The sequence below is a fragment of the Passer montanus genome, unplaced genomic scaffold, assembly GCF_014805655.1.
Source record: "Passer montanus isolate IOZ18808 unplaced genomic scaffold, ASM1480565v1 scaffold26, whole genome shotgun sequence".
In the NCBI taxonomy this organism is placed as follows: Eukaryota; Metazoa; Chordata; class Aves; order Passeriformes; family Passeridae; genus Passer; species Passer montanus.
In genome coordinates, this window is record NW_024367261.1 from 9,285,794 (window position 1) to 9,302,845 (window position 17,052).

At 39.3% G+C, this 17,052-nt stretch overlaps 1 protein-coding gene across 2 annotated transcripts in view; it reads left to right on the forward strand.

The window, feature by feature from the left end:
* The first annotated feature begins 3,494 nt into the window (after window positions 1–3,494).
* Window positions 3,495–17,052, forward strand: part of ATP9B (ATPase phospholipid transporting 9B (putative)) — a 154,481-nt gene continuing 140,923 nt past the window's right edge. For both annotated transcript variants that reach the window (XM_039712256.1, XM_039712257.1), the window contains exon 1: window positions 3,495–3,619. In XM_039712256.1, coding sequence (XP_039568190.1) covers window positions 3,525–3,619 — 95 coding nt within the window. In that variant the 5' untranslated portion in view covers window positions 3,495–3,524. The remainder of the gene's footprint in view (window positions 3,620–17,052) is intronic.

A 17,052-nucleotide genomic window follows, 5' to 3' on the forward strand; every position in this document is an offset into this window, starting at 1 on the left:
TTAACCTTGAACATTTACAGCAGAAGTAGAATGGCAACAGAAGTATAAATTATTATGAAATGGCCTCTGGGGATATCAGGCAGAACTCGTTACAGATAGGTTCTGCACCTGTAGCAGATACATGAAACAAATGCAAAACAGTTTCCATGCCAGCTCATTCCTAGTCAAACCAAGAGTTCACCAGATCCATAAATCATAGGTTCTGGATCTCCTCCACTTATTAGAAATGCAAACGTTATGCAAAAAAGAAGCACAGAAAGGATGATATAGAAAGTTTATTTCAGAGTGGTGCTATATTTACTTATTATCACAAATGTATGTTATCATGATATTTAAGTTTCAAACATTACTTAGCCAAGTATTGAAATTAATATTACATTAATATTGAAATTAATTCCTGAAATGAAAAGCTTTTTTTTTATAAAGAAATATAACACCTTCCTAAAACACCTGAATACCAAAATCTGGATCAAAAGCAAGTTTATTGTATGATCAATCAGTATTGCTAAATAAGAAAGAAAATATATTTTCAAAAGGCAGGGATATTTTCTAAAGGCAATTTGAAAAGTCATCACATATCATTTGCCAAACTGTCAATTCTGCATGATGAAAACTTTTTCATAAATGTTTAGAATTTTCTTTAAAAAACAAAAGAGAGGATCACATCATAATCCAGAGGCAAAACTGAATGATAATGCATGCTAAAAAATCAAAGGTCCTGCGCTTAAGAGCTTCTACCATTTTATGAAAGTAGTGATGCAAAAAGGCAATTAGAGTGATCAGGAAGGTGAAATCATGATCGATTTCCACCAACTGACTTAACCACAAGCTTTAAACGTATATTTGAAATAATCAAAACAGCATGTATTTAAAATTATTTTGTCACTCTCTTGGCCATTGGCATACTAAAAAACTCATTTTGCTCTTCTTAGAAGGCTTTCTGGTCAAACTCTTCTCTGTACACAGGCAATAGAGAACTCTTTATTAAAACTTTAAAGTAATCATAAATAAAATAATGCTTTATAGACTACATGCAAGTCAGTAAGAAATGAAGACTCTAAAGGTATTTATGGTTCCTAATGATTGTCTCATGCTGAGTCCTTTACTAGTCTGATAATAATAAACCTTTCTTTATACATTCTTGATCATTTATTGGTCTATGCATATGGAATTTACAAACACATGCACATAATTGACTAACATTAGAGATAGTTACAGGCCAAACAACCTGCTAAATAACCAGAAATCTAACCAATTAACCAGAACCAAAGTTCTGCACAGACAAGAAGATTAATCTTAGGCTACTAACTTGTGAATGAAGTGCTTTCTGTTCAGTTCAAAAATTGCCCTGTCATGACCAGGAATCAATTAATAAACTGGAAACAATAGCTTTAATTCTTTTGGCCTCAGTGACCTGCAGTAATTTACTTAGCCACATGAGAATTTTGAATATATAGTTATTAATGTTTAATATTTTAAAGCTGTGAGATGTGCAGAATTGCAGTAACAACAGCCATGAAAGCACCTAGGACTGGCATAATTGTTACCCTGAAAGTTTTCCAGGCTGCGATTGCTTATTCCAGCATGTAAGCTACAGCCATCATGGCAGAGCAGGCAGGAGACGGGCAGTACCCCACACACCCCATAAACTGCCAACAGCAACGCACCCTTGGGCAGAGTCACCCACCCACACCTCGGGCACTATTACTAACTTATTGTTATAAACTTACTAACTATTACTAACTGTGTAGCCAGCACCTACAATAGGGAATTTACCCTTCTCCTCTGTCTGGTACTTGTCGGACTGCATCTGGGTTACCATGTCCAGTTCTGGTCTTCTCATTACGGAAGCTCATTGTCATTCTGAAATGAGTCTATGAAAAGGTGACTAAGATGGCCAGGGGGCTGGAGAACATGATGTGTAAGGAAAGATTGAAAGTTCAGCCTAGAAAAAGTTAAGAAACTTTGTGGCTGAATAAGATTACTTAATGGCACAATATCAAGAAGATGGTGCCCAGACTTTTCTCAGAGATGGATGGTTTTGGCTGACCCTGTGTTTCCCAAGTTGGAACACGGGAAGGGTTGAGTACTTATTAACAATTTCTTTATCACAAGATAAACACTGCAACAGGTAGCCCAGAGAAGTTACGGAAACACTGCGCTGTCCTTGGAGGTATTCAATACTCCACTGCACATGGCCGTGAACAACCTGATATTAAGCTTAATGTCTTGGTCTAGTTGATGTCTAGACATCTCTTTCAACATAAATTACAATTTTGTGATTCTACCGGTGAACTGATTCTAATGCCAAGAACATCAGAAGGATTAACAGAGTTAAAAACCTAAATACATATCTTTCCCCTTTCTAGCATTTCCATGTGTCACCTTTTGAACACCCAGCAAAGTCCTGCCACATGCCCAGCATATTTTTCCCTTATATTCATAGCCTTGTGCTTTCTTTGCAACTCTTGTTCCCATCTCCTGGTTCAACTTCGTGAGTTCTGTATCTGTCAGTGAGTTCAGAATGCAGATAGTATGCTTAAAGTTGAAATTCTGCTCAGAAATTTGCACTTGGGAAGCACTGCCAGTGCTCCAAAACCTTCACTCCAACAGACAGGAGCATCCTTCATTGTAAGCTGTGTGTTGTGGTGCCTCCACAATGACCATCTTCCCTTGGGTGAAGGCACACCTCAGGGTACAGCAGCACTTCAGTCCAAAGCGCCTGGGTCATAAGAGCAAACTTCATTTAGTAACAGGCATTGAGGAAAAGAAAATTATTTTCTTTTTCTCCTACTGTGGAAAGTCTTCTGTATTTGTAATGGTGTTAGGCATTTTGCTCCCCCACAGCATGTGATTTCAGAGGAATACCAACAGATAAAATCCTATAGTAGGTCTATGAATTCATCTATCTTCCAAACCAGCTTTTGCTGGTGGTGACTAGTACATCAGCCCTGTGAGGTAATACAGACTGGTTCATTACCCCTGACACACAGAATGCCCTCATCCACAATACTTGTCTCTGTTTAATGGCAGGAAACCATCACTGGCAGGCATGTCACCTCAGAAGCTGAATAACTATGGAATCACAGAACGGCTCAGGCTGGAAGGGACCAGAGGGTCCAACCTCCCTGTCCAAGCAGGGTCCCCCTAGAGCCCAGCTCACGGCGCTGGAGTATCTCCATCAAGGGAGACTCCACAGCCTTTCTGAGCAACCGCACAGGAAAGAAGTTCTTCCTCATGTTCAGGTGGAACTTCCTGTGCATCAGCTCCTGCCCGTGGCCTCCAGTGCCGGAGCCGGGCAGCACGGAGCAGAGGTGCCAGCCGGCGGCCCGTTCCCGCACTGCGGCTGCCCGCGCCCCTGAGGGCTCCCCGAGGGCTCCCAGGGCCCGGAGCTCCGCGCCCCGCCCGCCCCCGTTTGCCCCGCGCCCCCGCCCCGCCCCTCCCCTCCCGGCGTCACCGGCGTGGCCGTGACGTCAGGAGGGCCCGGGCGGCGCCCGGCTGGGCGGCGGGGGGGCGCCCCCAAGATGGCGGACCAGATCCCGCTGCGCCCGGTGCCGCGCAGCGCCCAGCGCAGGGCGGCCTATTACAGCAGCGCCGCCTTGGCGCAGCGGCACAGCAGGTACGGGCAGGGCCGGCAAGGCGGGCAAGGCGGCCGCCGCCCCCCTCCTTCCCCTCTCCTTCCTCTGCTCCCAGCCGCGGGCCGGGCGGCGTGCGCCCCTTGCCCAGTCCCGCTGCCCCGCGGGGCTCCGGGACCGCCCGCCCGCTCCGCGGGGAGGGCGGGAAGGGGTGGCGGCCCCGCCGTGGATGGCGGAGGGCGTGTTGGCAGCCGTTGGCTCTCGCAGGCCTTCGGGGCGGTGGCCGCCTCTCCCTGGCCGCTGTTGCCGTGTCCCGGCGGCGGGGCTGGGGCTGGGACGGGCTGCGGCGGCGGCGGGAGGATGCGCAAGGCGCCCTCGGCCCGGCTGCTCCCGGCGCCAGCCCCGCGCCCGCGGGTGCGGCCTTCGCCCGCCCGGCCCCGCCGCCCGCAACTCCGCGCAACTCGCGTCCCTTGACAGGAGTTCGCTTAGGAGAGGGATGCTCGCGGCGGGGGGCTTGTTTGGGCGTCCTGAGTAAATACGTTGCGACCTAGTTGTTGGGTGCTAGCACGGACACCATTCCTAAGCGTGGGAATTAAAATAGTTTCAAATTTCCTCAAAGATACACGATTTGGCATAAACAAATTGGAGAAGACGGTTTAAAGATCTGCCGTCAAATTGTTTCCAGGCAAAAATTGAACGTTGTTTTCCTTCACAGTATTCTGAATGATTTCTACTTGTGCTGTTGTTGTGAGCATGGAAAAACTCTGCTCCATAATTTTGGTATTTCCATTGGATAGCACTCTTACAGTGGATTGTGTGATTGTACTTACTAGTTACAGGTTTCTTGCCTCTTTTGGTTGTTGCAGAGCATTGTCTGTGGGTACGACTGGAGGGAGCAGTTGTAGGATCTGAAGTAAATAGACTTGCTAAGAACAGAATAGTTGGTGCTCTTTTTCTGGTTCAAATACAGTGATAAATCTGTTTCATAATGAATAAAATGTGATAAATGTTTCATAATGAATTAAATGTATTTACTTCTTTGGATGGGATAACTAACAAAAAAGGTAGTTTAAAGCTGTGCAAAATAGGTTAAGCTTATGTTGTCTTGTCTTATTATGTTGTCTTGATTCTTAAACTAGATAAAGGTTTTTTTTAAGAACATTCACAAGTTTATAGGACAATCTGCCACAGTATTAGCCTTCCCCATCTCACTAATACTTGAATGTCTGATAACTTGTTGTAGGTTTGTCCTCTGTCTTGAGGTAGGGCAGTTTCTCATCATTAACCCTGTTCCTTAGAGAACTGAATCAGAGAACGCTCTCACTGAAATTTGCTTCTCAGTAGGTGCTGTGCTTGGGAATAAAGAGGAGGCTTTGGTAGGCAAAAATTTAGTCCAGACTGTCAAAGGTATTGGGAGTGCTGTTGTAGGTTAATGAGAAGCATTCTGGTGATGCTGTAGATGGGATGGCTTGAGTCCATAAGTCAGATGGTTGCACAGGTTAATTGAAGGTGTGTGCACAGATGTCATTGTGGTTCTTTAGGTAAACTGTTTAATTGTGGCTTTATAAGCAGATTTGGCAATCTGTAGGAACTAGCAAGGAACTACCAACTCATTACAGATTTGCTTCTTGCCCTCTGTCTTTGGTCAACATTGCCCTCCGAAGATTGTGGATTACATTCCTTCCAGTTTAGATGACATCTTTCAGAGTTACGGTCTTTCATAATCTGTGTATTTAACATATTGATCCTCCATAAAAGTGATTATCTATGTTTTAGTTATGTTTTTGCGGCTTGTTGTAGGTATATAAAAGCTTTAAAAATTGACAGGCTCATTTATTGTTTCTTAATTTTTGATCGCTTGATTAATAAATTGCTTATCTGAGCTCTGTGAGAATCAGAATACTTACACCAGCCTCTTCACTCACTTTATTGGTTTTATTTTTCTTAATGTGAGTTGAGTAGGTTGGTCATTCTCCTTCAAGAATACCTTACCTTGGGTTTGTGAGAGCACCTCAGGAAGGTGTCCTATGGACCTGCAATAAAAACATGGGAATGCTTGTGTGGAGTCTACCACAGCTGTCTTGTGTAGTGTCACAGGGGTAATACAGCAGTGCAAATAGCTGAATTACAACTTGTAAGTCTTATGGCTCTAAGCTTGATTGAACTACAGCTTCTATGTCTTTATGAATGATTCATCCTGCTTTTCTAATCTTTATCTTCAGCACAGACTCTGAAGAAGCCTTGCATTCCTGTGGAAACGGCAGCAAAGGTCCTGATGTCAGATACTTATGAGAGTGTTGAAGTGAAGTCACTGAGGTCTCTGATATGCACAAACCTATCATGTGCATGTATGCTTGAGGATTTTGCCTAAAAGGGTGTAATGCATATCTCTGAAGATGTCTAGAAACAAACACCTATTAAATTGTACTGGAGTTGGTATGTCAGGTTTAATCCAGTGCTATTGTTTCTGGACCCTCAAGACTTTTTGACTTGCTGTGATTTAATTTTTCAGTGAAGAATTTACAGTCTCTTGGAAGTCTTATACACACATCCTTAACTTTAGTGTGGTGGTGTTTTTAACTCCAGTTAATTGTCCTGCTGCTGTGCAACATCAGTTAATACAACTCATCAGTTGCTAACCTTTATTGGCCTCGCAGCTAATTTGTAGGATGACTTCTTTTGCTTGGGCTAAGCAGTCTGTAGGAGTCTGCCAGTGTTGCTGTAACTCACTTTGCAGTGAGGACAAAGATTTTCATACTTAAGTGTTTGTCTGTAGTGCACGTTGTGCTTTTGAGATTTATTTAGACAGACTGATAGTGCGTATTTTAAAGATGGAATATGTTTTCCCACACACACCTAAAGAAACTTCAGTAATTGCGCAGTTCTGTATAAAATTGTAGCCAGCTAAGAATCATGAAATGTCCTGTCCAAATGTCCAAATAAACATGACCAGATTAATGTAATTTTATATATTCATACTGTATGTGTTAAGGCCTGTTAAAAGTATATTACAAATACATATTAAATATTACCTATGTTTCAATGAACACATGCATCCTGTTCTGCTTTTATTTCTGATGTTTAAGCATAACTTATTACTTTTGCAGTAGAAATTAAGTTTTTATATTTTCTCTCATCTTTCCCTACCTCAGATGGACAGAGAACTGTTCATGTGTTGCCGTTAACAATTAGGGAAATCTATCTTGGAGGAAAAAGCTGTTCACCTTAAAATGAATTTGAAAAGTCCTTGCTATTTAGTGTATTCAACTTGCATAGTTGTAAAAAGGCTTGGGAGAAAAAGCTGATTGGTTCAGCACTTGTTTCAACACCTTGTCCTTCAGCTTGAAGGTTGTTATCTACAGGAAAATAATTGCCGTTTTTTGTTTACATCGTGATGGAGAGAGAGGATCAGAGAACATTTAAGTTCACCTTAAATGTGCAGTGAGGCTTATTCTCATCTGTTTGACTTTTATTTGTCATCATCAACCACAGAGTAATCAACTGCTGACCACAGGAAGGAAGTTGAGTGTGCTCTCATGTGAGGTTGGTGGCAGGAAAACAAGAAGCCTGGTGGAATTTTGAAGCTGATAAGGAACTAAACAGTAGTCAACTATCATTTATCCATAAACAGAATACCTGGTTTATTTAGGTGTTCTATGCTTGCTGCTGTCAGTGCATGATTGTATTTGGCCTAACAGGGCTGAGGTAAGAGGTGTTGGGACTCCTGCGCTGGTACCAGAAAATCACATCTTTCCAGCTCTCCCTTATGTGACATGAATTCACTTGCACTCCAGATATTCATGAAGGTGTAATGAAAGATACCCAGCCACTGGAAGGAAATACCTTGAGCGCTTGTTCATGGTGTGGGCCACAGCAGTGTATTTACTAATGGCACAACTGGATATATTAAGTGGTTGTTGTAGGGCAAGTTGTGGAACAGATCAACTGCTGTTGCTTGTCTCTGCAGTTTGCCACTGATGGAGCAACTCTATTTGGAGGCAACTGACTATACTGTTATTTTGGAATTCTTTTATGTCATTGGTGAATAGGAAAATTGCACAAGAAGGAAAAACGAACCCAGTAATAGGATAATGTGTCTTTTGTACAGGTAAATGTAGGGTACTTGTTGCTTAACAATTTGTGAACTGTTATACATACTTCACATACTTTAATATGAAGTATGTATAGTAGAAAAAAATGAAATCTGTTCCAGACAAAAGGGAATGGAAGTCTGCAGAACTTGAAGTTCAGTGAAAATTCACATGGTTCCCTGATACTTACAAATCTCAAACCAGTTTTTGTAGTACGCAGAAAATAAGATTACTTAATGTAATAATACTGTTCTAATGCTTTTGATTTGAATGAAAGCTGTTCCCAGCAATCTTGTAGTCTTTATGGTTATGATTTCTCAGAATGTTTGGCTAGGTTCCACATTGAATCACCAAAAAAGAGATAAAAATGTCAATAGATAATAGTCAGGGCATGTACTGTAATTCTGTGGGATTTTTCATTTCTAACATAGTCTGATGTGAGCTTTGTTAAAATACCTTTATTTCCCTGCTGCCTTTCAGTTGTTTGTCAGAATTATGTCCTAATTCTAAACGACAATGTGATTTTCACAGTCTGGATGTTATTCTTTGTATTCCGGTGGTTTTTGATATTTCATGTGTAATAACTAAGAATAATGTCTCCAAATAACACAAAATATTATTTGGTAAGACCGTGTAACAATCAGAGCTTTTAGGACCTAACATGTCCTGTAGAATGCCGTTCACAGGAAGTTCATGACTTAAATTGCTTTAAGTGCAGGTCCGGAAAGCCTTTCAAAATGTCCATAATTGTTCAACCCCCCCAAATATTAATACATATTAGTGGAGTTTACCCATTGAATGGGCTATATGCAGTGATATTTGGTATTTTGTACAGTTTTGCAAAATGCTGCTGGTTCTTGTGAATCTCCTTCCCTGGGTATTTCTGAATGTTTAGAAAAAAAGTTCTTAGAGTATCTGGGCAGAGTTATACAGGTTTCAATTTCATCTTCTCTCCAACACACCTGTTAATTGAATGGCTCTACATATTTCATCCTGAAAATGAGCTTGGAAATGATGGATGAAGCTCAATGACTGACAATATTGGCATTAATTTGAATTTTAGTATAGTTTCTGTGATAAAAAATTCCAAAGATGGAACTGAATTTACTTTTGAGCATCTGTGTTTTAAAACTGCTTTTACAAAGTGACAGTAACTTCTTCCAACATCTGTTGTTTGACCAGAAGCAATAACTTGTTAAATCCAGGAACATAAACTGTAAATATCTATGGTTTTGTTGGTTTTATTTTTGTAGAAATAGCATTGTTAATGCTATTCATTCTGCTACTCTGGACATGATCACAGAAACTCCTGAAGTTAAGCAGCTGTGGGAGTGTGTGGGAGTGGGTACTGCTTATTAATTCTCCATATGTATACTGGCACACCTGCACATTCTTGTGGACAAAACTCCTAATGTCGTCCTGCTTCCTGTGGTGCTTCCTTTAAATCAGAGCTCCTGTCTTGTGTTGTTTTTCCTCTGTGACAAGCAAACAAGAATGGCAGCAAAATAGATGCACCATTACAGATGAGTCTTCTGTCTCTGTTGGACAGAAATCTTTGCTGGAGGTAGCTCAAACTGAAAATGAGATGCATCAGTAGTTACTGTGATGCCAAAATCTGCAAATGTTACAGGTTCTTTTGATACTTGCTAGAAACCTCATGAACTCTGAACAACTAAATATATTTTTCCTGGGAAGTGTTTCAGGCTACAGGTGCTGATACGTAGATGTTGTAGTGTATTGGTAATGAGAACATATTAAATTACACAGCTGTATGTTATGCTGATGTATTAAAATATATTTATTAATTACAATACACCTCTGTCTTTTGTTCCGGCATAAGGAGGAAAAGATCAAATGCAGCATGAAGAAATCTCTCTAGAATAGCTCTTAGGAGAGTTGTCTCTACTTTCATGCCATTCTTGGAAAGAGGATCAATCATGTCCTTTGTCCTTTTCCAGGAGAACTCTCACCTCTTCCTTTTTTATAGACTTCACCTGAAATTCGAAGTGTTTGTCTCTTTTTCATTAAAAAAAAATTCTACACTGATGTCACTATCTTGCAGGATGTACTGCGCTTTGTTTATTAGCCTTTCCTAGATCGTGGTTTTGGACAGAGATTCATCCCTGTTATTTGGAACTATGTCAGTGAATGACTTTTAGGCTTAGTCTTAGATCCCATCTCTGAATTCTGATTCTTCCAACAAGGTTGTTTGTGTGGCAGATTTTTACTTGGGATGCTGTATTTGTGTAGTAGTGGTTGAGTTTGGTCCGTTTTCAAGATCTCAAGTTATGGAGAAACTAGTCCTCTGGGTTTTAGAAAAAGGAGTAGTTCATGTATTCCCATTCCTGGACTTGTTTTTTGTTTTGTTTTGGTTTGTTTTTTTATATTTCTTTGCTAAACACTTTGTTTATAGGTTATTACTGCTGGTTGGGACTGACGTCTGATTTAGGATAGGTGCAGATTCTGAAACTTCTGCTTGGAACAAAGGTCCAAGGAGTTTGATGTATAGGTCTTGAAAAATAGTCTTGCCATATATGAATATTTTCAGGCCTTTTATGCAGTGCGTGTTGCCATTGTTAGGTTCTGGGGCTTTTACTTTTCAGAGCAAAATTTGATGATTTAATGATGCAGGTAACCATATAATATGTATATAAAGTTGTTCACATTAGCAATTGTAAAATAATTTTGCAAACAATTAAGACTTTCATTGGCGCCATGCCTGAGAAGCAGTTTGTCGTATTTTATCTGCAGACACAAATTTAAATGACATGCGAATCTTAGGTGATTTAAGTAAAAAAGTGGTTTTTAATTACAGTTCTTTAACTTGACATTATGTAAACTGTGCATTTGGAAAAAGTTGTCTTTATGTTTTTCTGTTCACTAGTAATGGTCTTTCATACCAAGATATGTTTACAGAAAGTCATAATTTTTAGCACCGTTATTCTTACAGAAACTATCCTGATTTGAAGTATTTCAGTCATTGGGCAAAAAAAAAAAGCTTGAGAACTTCAAATTACTATTGCAGGTGTTACTATTGTTTGCATAAGCACAAGTGACTGCATGTGTAAGCTATTATTTTTGCATGCCTTCCTGGTTTGTACCTATAGTATTTAAATACAGTGATTTGTATTGCTTGGGCAGGCATTTGGATTGTTAAGAAGAGTGAGAGAAAACAATTGATTGGGCTACAATGTCAATAACAATACCCAGTGACAGTGATAAAATGGCCCCGTTGTTCTGATCAATGACATACCCGACTAATTAAAAAAGGGTTCTGCTGAATGTAGATGATGTTTCCTGAGGTCCTACTGTGTACTTAGGTATTTCTGGTATCTATTTGTTAAATACAGGGGCTCACTCATCTTGTCATGGATTGAAAAAGATCTTGTGTTAAGGTATATAGCCCTTTCTAAGGTGAGCAAGGGGTAGTAAGGATGGGCGCCTTTTATCATGGAGTCTCCATTACATATCTTCTCAATTTGCTTCTTCTGTATGTTGTTCTAGAAAGAAGGTGTGATGTAGGAGAAAGTGAAGGCAAATAGCATTCAGAATATTTGATTTTTGTCTAGTGGCAGCTGTAGTTTTAGTATCTTTTTTAAGCAATTTTTTAAAAGCTACTGGTGAAAGGGAGATGCTGTGGTAATATGCTTGTAAACCTTTACCTGAACAGATGTGTGGAGTTTCCCCTTAGTTGTGCAAGGCTGAAGATATCAGCTTTTTGTTTGTTTGGGGTTTTTTGTTTGTTTAGTTTGGGTTTTTGTTTGCTTGGTTTTGTGGTGGGGTTTTTTGTTGTTGTTTCTTGGTTGGCTGGTTGTTGTTGTTTCATGTAGTAGTAGTAGTAGTAGTAGTTCAACAATGCTGCCTTGTGGTTTTCTGTATCATTTGGGGCAGGGAGGCAGTGATTTATTTGGTCTTATTGCAGAGTTTGGTCTTACTCATCTCAGTGACACAGTAATAAACTTGCCTGTGTACAGTAAAAGTACTTTTTCCTTTTATTTTGTTGTTCAGTCAAGAGACATGCACTATGGCAAGAATATTGCACTAAGTTTTTAAAAGATCCTGGATGTAAATGTTCTGCTCTACAAATATCCAGCATCCTTAAAAGCTGTTAGTATTAAATGTGGTTAATCCATAAAAGTTTGTAATAGCAGTATTTTGTGTGAGTGTCTGATTTTTTTATTTTTTTTTAGGTCAGGACCTGTGTTCAGAGACTTCCCAAGTAACACTGATTAGAGTGTTATACATGCATTAGAGGCACAGCTGAAGCTGAATAGGAACATAGATCCTATTCAATCAATTTTAAAAACTTCAGAAATACCTTTTCTATGTTTTTTTTGGGAAGAGGTTGAAGAAAATTCTTTAAATTTCATGCATTTAGCTGTAGAAGATTTTTCCATTTTCAACTTCTGTTGTAATCTAGGAACAGCATGATTGCTTTGTATTTAACAGAATTAACTGCTGTGCAAAGCACAGAGGTGTTTGAAATCAGAGGAAAAATATAATTTTTAATTCTTAGTAATGCAGGGTAATATTTGATGAAAATAATTATTTGTAACTTGATTTTTCTTGAGTAACTTTCTAGTAAAGCAATTTGTTTTATGGGTAAACTGGTTATTTGTTTAAGAAGAAGGGTTACATGAAACTACATTGTTTAGTTATAAATGTGGTTATGAATGAATGTGCCTTGCTAAATAAAATCTATGCAACTGCAGTTTCCTGGGAATTTTTTCTTCATTAGAGGACATGATCTGGACAGTTTTGTCAGTGATACAGGTAGTTGTTGATTTGGTGGTTCATCCTTTAAGAAACAATTTTTGCTCTTCATATGGACATGCCTGTCACTTTCTTCATTTTTTCTACTGATGCTTCTCTACAATTTGGCAGATTCCTCCTTTATCTTCAGACTGGGAAAGTGTTCACATAGATTGGAGGTAGAGCAGGATAGGGTATGAGTGAGACAGATTGTGCAGCTTACTGGGTCCTCTGCCCATGATGGGAAGCAGAGGGAGTCCTGTGGCTGCCACAGCCATGCAGCCAAATCACCACCTCTCAGCAGGATGGGACATGGTCACAGCATTGGTTGGCAGTAGCTCAGCAAGACTTTCTCAGCTTTTTTACTCAAGACTTTCTGCTGCAGCCTCTCTTCCATGCTACTCTGCATCTCACAGCCGTCTCCCGGGCCCAATTAATGCATAGGCTCAACCATGCATTCCTTTTTCCTCTCTCACTAGGTTTGAGAAATACTGCTTTGTTTTCCTTCTTGTGAATGATCATCTACAGCAAAACTGATAGGTGATGAGGAACAAATGTTTATGCAGGATCTGACACAGTGCTTACATTTCTACCTGTGTCTTTTGATGAAGCAGATAAAACATAAATATTGCTTTTACATTTGTTCAGTGAGTAAAATCAGAAAAGCATGCAGTCACAATTGCCCTGTGTCTTGCACCTTCCTGCTGCACCCTTGGATATTGCTCCTTTGGAGTAATGGAAAGCTGTCAGAAACATAGAAATTATTATGGACCTGAGTAGGTAGCCAAGTTAGATTTAAATAACTTATTACGGCTTCCATTAGCTGTTATGGTGCCTATGAAACTCTGCATCTGCATCTATTCTGGCAAACAGCTGTCAAAGTGGAATGTCATAGGTACATCTGACTTGAGGCATCATTTTCACAGCAGATATTTATATAAAAATTTCACTTAAAATTATTTATTGTACGTGACTTTCTTTCAGTTAAATCTGTTCAATGAGATTCCTAATAGTCAGTTTTTGTGGAAAGTTTTTTAATATTAATTTAGTATTAATGTTCCTTTTTTCTTAGGAAACCATATTTTGTCAAGATAGTTTTCTTCATACCTGATTTAGTAGCAGTCATGCTGAGAGTTTTGATGTCTCCACTCTGGCTTCGTTATTCATGTTGCTTTCAGTGCTTCCCTGTTTTAATAGAAGTTTCTAGGATTATACTTAATTGATTTGTCACTCAAGGAAAATCAGCACTTCAAGCAATTAAGTGCAGCAAAATACTAGGTAACAAAGACGCAAAGATTTTGTTCTCATCCTAGTTATGAAAAATCCATTATTCATTATCTTACTGTTTTTAAATACCGAAGTACAATTTTCCAACACAATAGCAAAATTGCTTTTGAAACAGAATAAATTGCTTGCCAGTTCACAGGCTGTATTTTGAAGTCAGGCTTACCAAATACGATGCTGCTTATGCTTATTATCTTCACTACTTGGTGAAGCTCTATATTTGAAAGTGCAAACGTAGATACCAATTGTGGGGAAAAACCCTTGTCTTTAATATAATGATAAACAAATCTTAAAGAAATTATGATTAGAAGATCAATGTATTCTGCAAATATTACCACATTTACAAAATAGATTTTAACATTAACCGTATCTGTGAATGTTTTTCTGTCAAATCTCTCCCATGATACTCTTGCATTAGTGTGTTTCTTCATGAAAGATTTTACCCTGTTTACTCTGTTACTGTTGTTTATAAGAGATACTATTTTTCAAATCAGATACTTGTTAACTTTGTAGGGAAGTAAAAGGGATGTGTTACTTTGTGATATCTTATACCCTCAATTACAGCTGTCAGACTGTGATCTCACTGGGTGGTGTTAAAAATACATCATTAATTAGCTGTCCAAGAGCAAAACACAATGCAACATGAAGCTCTCTATTAAAACTGTGATAATGTGATTTACAAATTTAATTAGAAAAAATTATAAAAGCATTGGACAGGTGTATGTTTGAACACAGACCTGTCTTATTGGAAGTCTAAGAATAAAGTAATATCTTGAGTTTTTACTATGCAGTGGTTTTATTATCTAGTGTTGATCTAGTCTGAGAGAAATCAATGTGATTTGGTATAATATGGAGGTTAACCTGTGTTTTGTGAAGGGAATTTTTTGTAAAATGTTTTTTCATAATGTCCATTATTGATAATAGTAAGAGAAAATATATTTCTAGATTGTCATATTAAACTAAACATCAGATACAGATTTTTGCAAACCTCATTGTGAAGACCAAGTTTTCTCATGTTTGTTTTAAATTTTTTTTTAAGTACACACTCTTAGCAATAATTTGGAAAGCATTTTCCATGCCATATTCTCACATAACTTTCTGGAGACTCCTAACTTTTAATATTAGCACAGTTTATTTTAGTTTGAAACATTGGTTGTGTTTTCTGCAGTGTGGCAGTGCTTTTGCACCATTTGAAACATTGATGAAGATTTCTCGTCACAAGGCCTAATGTACTAAAGGTTCCAATACTCAGTTGACTTGTAGTGGGGTATGGGAGATGTTTATTTATTATTACTCCAAGTTATGCAATATTGTCTAATCTAGTCTGAACACATCCCTTAATGGTGTTCCATGCCAAATGATTCCAAGGCAGTGCAGAGATCAGGGCATCACCTGCCAAAGAAAAGAGGGAGTGTCTAGCTCAAGACTTGTTAAACAGTAGAGGGTTTAGGACTTTTTGTTCCCCTTCCCTGTTAGGGTTTACTTCTTAACTGTGTTGATACCAATGTATTATATAGCCAGTGTAAAGTATGTGGTGTACCTTTCAAATAGAAATCTAATATTCAGTCTCTTGCTTCCTTCCCTCCCTTTCCTGGCATCCAAAAAAGTTAGTAACTGTTTTAATATATATCCTTGTATACATAGAAGATCTAGGGGGAACAGAAATAGTTTTGGGTTTTTGTATTAAATATATAGTGAGTTGAAAAAATGCAAGCCTTTTCATGCTTACCCCTTGTGTTTGTAATATTGCTTTAAAAAAAACCAAAACAACAAAACAAAACTGTATTTGATAGAATACTGTTCAGTGTGCTGTTCTGTCAGCAGAATTCCGTCCTGCTCAAACAAGACCATCTACAGCTTCTTGCTCAGGATCATGTCCAGACTGGTTTTAAATGTCTCAGGGGATGGAGATGCCACAATCTCCCTGGACATGCCTATGTTCAATCATCCTCAAGTTAAAAGTGTTTCCTGATGTTGAGATAAGGATGGAGATGCCACAATCTCCCTGGACAGCTCATGCCTATGTTCAATCATCCTCAAGTTAAAAGTGTTTCCTGATGTTGAGATAGCACCTTCTGTGTTTCAGTTTGAGCCCATTTCCTCTAGTCCTGTGACTGGGCACCACTGAAGACTGCCTGGCTCATTCATCTTTGCAACCTCTCTTCAGGTTCATAGACATTAATAAGATCCTGCTTGTGCCTTGTCTTTGCCAGGCTGAGCACTCCCATCTCTCTCCTTTCCTTGTAGGAGAGATGCTTCAGTCCCTTCATCATTATCATCATCATCATCATCATGGCCCTTCATCTTCATCTGTTGAGCATAGCCATGCCTCTCTTGCACTGGGCACACTGCTCCAGGTGTGGCCACCCCAGTGGTGAGGTGAGGGGAAGAATCTCTTCCCTTGATGAGACTGAAAGCTAAGGGCAGGATCCCTGGGTCCTCCTTCTTACCCTTCTTGAAAAGGAGGAGTGGCATTTGCTTTCCTCCAATCCTGAGCCACTTCCCCCAATTGCCATGATTGAGCCAATATTATTGGAAATGACCTTGCAATGACACCTGACAGGTTCCTCAGCACTTGTGGGTGCATCCCATCAGGGCCCAAAGGCTTTTTAAATATTTTTACATGCAAATATATATAATAGAATATTATATAATTATATTGTTAATACATAATACATATTTCATTGCATATTATATATATTGCATTTTTATGTAATATTGCACTATATAAAAGATATATATAGATATTTGTATTCGGTTTGCTTAAGTGTTTCCTCACTCCTCTTCATTGCTTTAGGCTTTTTTCCTATTCTCTGAGACCTGAGACTCCTGAATGTCAGTCTTGCTAATCAAGACTGAAGCAAAGGCATCCAGTACCTCAGCCTTTTCCATCTCCTGTGTAACTATATCCCCTGTGTTATTCAATGAGTCCCCATTTTCCCTAGTCTTCCTTATCTCACCTATGTACTTAAAACTTCTTGTCTTTGCAAATCCAGACATCCCTGTCTGGATTCAATTACATTTGGCTATAGCTGTCCTAGCTTTGTCCTTGGAAGCTTGGACAATGTTTTTGTATTTCCCCAGGTTACCTGTCTTTTTTCTACCCTCTCTGCACTTCTGTTTTGTGCTTGGACTTGAACAGCTCCTAGTTTGTCAAGTCAGAGTCATCTCATTGGATGGCAATCTCTTGAACTTGGAGTAGGTGATCCTTTAGTGCTAGCCAGCTTTTTGGGTGTCTCTTCTCTCTCCAAGACCTTATTCCATGGCACTCTTTCAAGCACTTGAAAAGACTGAATCCATTCTGAATTCCAGGGTTGTGAGTTGCTTGCTACCTTCTCCCCTGCCCTCAG